Below are 6,522 nucleotides of genomic sequence, written 5' to 3'. Positions count from 1 at the left end.
GAGGGCAACGATACACGTCATAGAACACTTCCACCTCCTATATAGGCAAACGTTAAGATGCCTTGAGATAAATGGAGCTGAATGTGATGAAACCCTCCAGCAAATTAAATAACCCAGCCTACGCACACGATGTTCCTGATTCTCGCGAGTGAAGGAAGCTGAGAGATGAGACGCCAGATGGCAGGTGAGCAAGTTGTTGTTTTCGTTCATCCTTTCCTTTACACCCCTACAGCTACATCATATTACTGACTCACCTATTCGTTACTGTCGATTCAATTGTTTTCTAATTACAAGAATGTCGCAAAAAAAAAAAAAATGTGAACAAACTGAAACATATTTGCAGGAAAACTATAGGCTAATGTACTATGTAAGATGTTTATCTCGCTATGACATTCCATGCAGAGTTCCCTCGCATCAGATATATAGAATATATCTGTGATATGCTGTTGAAATCCCCATGATATTTATTTCACTTCACCAAGCCTGATAAGGTAGGAACGGTTCATAACACATGTATGGTCATTGAAACGTGTATGGTAGTACTGGCAGAGCATAAATAAGATTAAACAAAAAAGCACAAATTATTTTTACGTTTGACTGATTTCCTTTAGTATGAAAACCATAACACGACAGTTTTCTGTAAGTATTTCATCTCAGACACTCGTCATCCTCGCAGAGCTTCGCACAGCCTAACCATTTCCGTGGCGTGCGAAACAAAATCAAATTGAAGAACTGCATAAATAGAGTTGCCTAGTTAGCTAATCTAAATATAAATACGTGTATACTATGTTGTTAGAGGCTGATTCGTGCTTCCCCGCGAGGACCAAGGAAACAAGCTACCGTTTTGCCTGGTACTGAACAGTGTTGTGTCCAGTGCTCCTGTGGTGCCATCACCCTTAGCGGACGGTAACGTTATTATTATCATCATTATTATTATCATTATTACTACTACTACTGCTACTACTACTACTATTACTACTACTACTACTACTACTATTACTATAGTTGTTATTGATAGCGGTTATACGTCGAAGTGTTGTTGTTATCGATAAGTTATAAGTAATAGTTTTGTTATCAATAGTAGAAGTAGTAATAGTAGTAGTTGTTGTTGTTTGTTGTAGTAGAAGTAGTAGTCACTTTATTCATTTTCATCCCCCAGAGTATCTGACAGGTCGGTCACAGGACACCTCCCTCCTGTTTGCGAGTGCATGTGTGGGCGTCCTGCTCACGGCATGGACGTGGTTCACAGAGTGACGGCCTTGATCGGAGGCAAGTATTTCTGACTTATTCCCTCCTACCATCAACTTCCTTAATAAGGTGTCGCTTAGGCTTTTCCCCCAACCCACCCACCCATACTCTCTCTCTCTCTCTCTCTCTCTCTCTCTCTCTCTCTCTCTCTGTATTGTGTGTGTGTGTGTGTGTGTGTGTGCTATTCGTATAGTACAGTACATGGTCAGCAGGGCCGGAGTGTACTCATTGTTGCTTGCAGGCTTCGTGCAGAGAATTACAGAAAGAAGACGCGGCAGACGGCTTGATGCTGAGGAAAGCAGTGGCAGCGGTGCAATAAGCGAACGCTTATCAGAAAATAGTGGTGGGGAGGAATCCATAAGGGATGAAGACGCAGCTACAGGAGGCGGCGTGATCCAGGAGCATGGTTATCAAGTCTTACTGGAAGAGCCCCGTCCCACCATGAGCTCGGCGTCAGCAGGCAATGAGGAGTCGATCCTGCTTCACAGTGGAGCGTCTTCTGCCACAGTCAGGTATCTAAGAGGTGACAATCTTTCTGTATCTTTGTTCAGGTCTGTTTTACGTTGTGGGTTCAGTTTTTTTTTTTTTAATTCGTGGATTTCTTATTGGCTTTGTGTTATTGTGTTATGAAGACTTATTGGTTTTGTGCTATTGTGTTATGTAGACATCTCTATCCCTTTCTGTTTTCTGATTCATTGTAGTCGCTACACATTCCTTTCATAAACTTGATTTTCTGTAAAATTATTAAGTGGCAATATTGAAGACATTTACCTGTTTAAATTAATCAATATAATTATAAGGTCCTCTGTCTCGGCCACTCCTGAAGTCGCCCTCGATTATGAAGGCTTATGTGGGGCAACTGCACTCACACTTTCCACTGAGAGGCTGTCTTACTCCACGGCGACGCTTATGAAGAATCTTCCTGAGAGCGACGAAGAAACCATCTATACGGAGAGTGAGTCACTAGCCTTACATATTATACTGAGTATCATGTGCTGATATACGTCCTTTAACTTTATTTACTTACATACATGACCTGTCTACTTTCTTGGTAATATCATGACAAACTACGGTAAAGCTACCATTATTCCTTTATTTTGGTTTAAGCCAACCCATTGTCTTGCTTTCAAACACAGACGGATCATTAAGACAACCACTATTCATCAATAAAGTAATAGCATTGTTGGTTGTGTTGCAGTGGATCCGATGGATGCGGAGAGAGAGGAGCAGGATAGCGATATCGGTTACTTCCAGCAGGGGACATTCAGCCTGTCACCGAGTCAGGTACAGGCGAGTAGGGCTTACGCGGGAATGGTGAGGACGCGTTTCGCGCCGGAGCCCAACGGCCCACTCCACCTGGGCCACGCCAGGGCCATTCACATGAACTTTAGTGTTGCTCGCAGATATGGAGGGCAATGTATCCTCAGGTTTGATGACACCAACCCTAGGACAGCTCGTCAGGCTTACTGCGATGAAGGCCTCGAGATGGTGCGCTGGCTTGGCTACTCGCCTGCTTCTGTTTCTTACACATCCGACTACTTTGACGACCTGCTGATGCTGAGTGCGTGCCGCTTGATTGTGGATGGCGCTGCCTTTGTGTGCCACGAGCAGCTGAGAGAAGGAGTCTACTACCGGGCGGTGAGGAATTCTCCCTGGAGGAACAGGTCTCCGTCGGAGAACATGAAGGAATTCAAAATGATGTGCGTTGGACTCTACAGAGAGGGTGAGGCAGTGCTCAGGCTCAAGGTACGGACTCGTTCGGGCCTCCGAGATCCCGTGGCCTATCGCGTTTGCAACAGCGAGCATTATCGCTCCGGCACCCGCTGGTGTGTCTTTCCTACCTACGACTTTTCACATTCCATCATCGACTCCCACGAAGGTATTGCCGTCTCTCTCTGCTCTGCCGAGTTTGCCAGCCACCGTTCCATTTATCAATGGATACAAAAGAAGCTAGGCATGTATAGAGTTCCACAGCGAGAATTTCAGCGTCTTGAAGTTGGTGGCTGTCTTTTGTCTAAGCGACAACTCATCGCGGGCCTGGGCACTAGTTTCCATACCTACGACGACCCTCGCCTCGCCACCCTGACCGGCCTCCGGCGACGAGGCATCCCCCCAGAGGCCATTCGAAGGTTTGTGCGCGAAGGGTATCGGGAATATGAACAGCTGCTAGACCTCACCCGGGAGGTGTTGCTGCTACAGGCCAAGCACTGCATGGTAGTGCTGCAGCCACTGGCTTGTCACGTTGTCAACTACGATAAAGTGGCGGCAGCCGAGGGCATGGCGGGGCAGGTCTTGGTGAGTCTGCAAGCGCAGGAGAGCCAGGCGGGGCATAACAGCCTCGGCCACCACGTCACACTCTCCTCCGTTATCTATATTAATCAGTACGACTTTCACTTGAGAGAGACGCGGCACTACTTCACGCCCACGTCACCAGTACGCCTTCGGGGCACCTGCTACGCCATGCACTTATGCAGCATGGAACGAGGCGACGGCGGCGAGGTGGTGAGCCTGCAGGTGCTGCTGAGGAAGGTGGAGGGTAAGGTCAAGTCCATGAAGGTTCTGACGTGGGTGAGTGAACCTGTCCCAGTGACTCTGAACTTCTTCGATTCTCCCAACAGAAGGGGACCCTTCCTGTACTCACAGCTTCCTCCTGTGTGCTCCACCACGGCACTCATGGAAGCCGGGCCCCTCAGCGGTCTCAGGTTGGGCCGTTACTTCACCTACGGGCAGACACTGCAGGCGGAGAGATTCGCTTATATCACCCTAGACCCATCCTCCTCCTCTTCCTCTTCCTCCTCCCCTTCCTCCTTATCGTCACCCAGTGATGACGATCCGGTGTTCAACGTGACCTGCCTGCTTCGTCACCACCATTGCCTGCACGCCTCCATCCTGCAGGTGTTCCAGTCGGCTGATCCATCTCCCACGCACAGCCTAGAGGCTCTCGCACTCTCATGAAGGTGTAGCCGTCACTCCCTACCACCACCACCACCACCACCACCAAACATCTGGTCTGCAGTGTGACCCAGACAACCGCCGCCACCAACATCATTCACCACTCAGTCATGACCAATACCACACCACACCATCATCATAATCTGCAGAAGGTGCTGTGGCAAAATCATCACCTCACCATCATTACTACCGTATCGCCACCACCGTTCCGCAGAAATGTCACAGTCGCACTGCCACATCACAATCAGGACACCACGCCTACAGGCGTCACAACACGACCTGCATATGGTGTCACAGCTACGACCCCATTACCACCACCACCACCACCACCACCACCATTACGGAGCAAAGGATCGTCTCTCCGAACATGGCCGCAGAAATAATGAAGGTGATTGGAATAACGGAAAATTCTTTATATATATATATATATATATATATATATATATATATATATATATATATATATATATATATATATATATATATATATATATATATATATATATATATAATGCTATAACACTGAATGGAGAGATTTTCGTCACCTTGCAAAAACGAACGTTTGTTAGTAATAAACGTAAGTAAATGCCCGTTAAATTGGCGACATTAAAAATATCAGAATCTTTTCTTTAGATTGATATGAAAGGCTCAAATATTATAATTTCTTACTTTGTATCTATGAACTTCAAAGTTTACGTATTGTTACAAAAAGGCCAAGTTTTTCCCTTTTTAATTTTTTTAATCACTTGTGTTTGTGTTATGTTATTAAAACATTCCTTTTTAAACAAGCGTTACTTTATAATCCAGAGCAGAAGGGATTTCTCGGCCTGATGACAGTGTGTTGGGGCGAAAGTTGTCATGTGTTTGGTACCAAGGCTGCCCCGGTGACTGGGAGGCAGGGCGGGGTCATGGCAGGACGCGACGTGGGTCAGAGGGGCGTGTAGCAGGGAGGGGAGGGTAACAGAGACGTGGGGAGGGCATGGTAGTGGTGACGGAGGTTGGGGCACGTCAAGGAGGGGGACGCAAGACTTGGGTGGGGTTGTGAGGGTGAGGCATGGCAGGGCAGTGAGGGGCAAGGAGGGGCGGGAAGCTGGGAGTGGGACGGTTGGTCTGGATAGAGGGTGAGGAGAGGAGGAGAGGAGCATGGTGAGGACTGGGGAGGGATCTCTGCAGCAGGTTTTCCTTTGTGTGCAGCGAAACGCAACTTGGGAAAAAAAAATGATAAGAACGCCATTTTTTCCCCTTGTCTTCACCGCGTGACTTCTTTGGTGGATGAAATGAGATTGCACTCAAACTCGCAGCCGGAACTAACACTTGGAAAGCTGATAGCAAGTAAGACAGGAATGTACGTAGCGTAGGCATGAAACTCGTGGTTTTCTCTTACATTTCCCTTACCTAGTGTGCTTCAGAAAACCGGCGTAGAGAACTTCACACTTCATTAACCTTTACACACTACACTGATATAATACTTTAATACTTGACGCTGTATATACAAAAGGAGCTCCTACGTATCTTCTATCTATATTTTAATGGTCTGCTCGTATATGTACAAGACGCCACCCTGATTTATAAAGTGAAATGATGCAACCGTTTCTCCCCATTCAGTTGTTGCCTTCAGGTGTGTCTCGTAGCTGCCACCTGCTCGCGCCACCTGTGCTGTATGTGAGCAGGGAGACGAGAAGCAGATGAAAAAAAAGTGGTGCTGGAGAGAAAACAAAAAGAAGAAAAGAAAGGGTGAAAGTAATAGAGGAAAGGTTGGAAATTTAAAGGATAAACAAGCATGTAGGTTAAACATATGGAACGATAAAAATCAGAGATGAAGATGATGACAGATGAAGATAATGCCGGAGAGGAGACAATAAGAATTTAGATGACAACATTATTAAGAGAGAGAGAGAGAGAGAGAGAGAGAGAGAGAGAGAGATTTCATCGAAACAGGATAAACAGATGGAGGAGTAAAAAAACAAAGATGGAGAAAATGACGAAGTGAAGAAAAAAAACAAAAATAATAAAATTTACAGAGAGAGAGAGAGAGAGAGAGAGAGAGAGAGAGAGAGAGAGAGAGAGAGAGAGAGAGAGACAAGAATGAAGAAAAGGCAATCAACACTCCATCATCTTAAGTTCTTATGACATGTTCATCAACTGAGACGAGCAAGAAGAACCAGCGTCACTTGCATGTAGCAGGCAGACGCCAGTCGCCACACGCAGTCTTGGCCCAGCTGTCGGGGGGAGAGGCCACGCCCTCTCCACCTAACGGGTCACGGGGGTCGCCGCCTTACCCGGAGGAGAAAGTTGACGATAAGACACAAGTGCCGACTTGGA

General features: G+C 46.6%; 1 protein-coding gene across 1 annotated transcript; it reads left to right on the top strand.

Moving 5' to 3' along the window:
- Positions 1-772: 772 nt before the first annotated feature.
- On the top strand, positions 773-4,203 carry LOC135100957 (glutamine--tRNA ligase-like). The gene is made up of 5 exons (XM_064004573.1): positions 773-906; positions 1,160-1,269; positions 1,490-1,760; positions 2,049-2,203; positions 2,447-4,203. Exons 2-5 carry the CDS (start codon positions 1,209-1,211, stop codon positions 4,201-4,203), a joined length of 2,244 nt encoding a protein of 747 aa, XP_063860643.1. The 5' UTR covers positions 773-906; positions 1,160-1,208.
- Positions 4,204-6,522: the final 2,319 nt, after the last annotated feature.

Source organism: Scylla paramamosain, chromosome 5 (genome assembly GCF_035594125.1).
Source record: "Scylla paramamosain isolate STU-SP2022 chromosome 5, ASM3559412v1, whole genome shotgun sequence".
NCBI lineage: Eukaryota > Metazoa > Arthropoda > Malacostraca > Decapoda > Portunidae > Scylla > Scylla paramamosain.
Note: the sequence above shows the minus strand (reverse complement) of the source record. Positions and strands in the feature narration are given on the sequence as shown.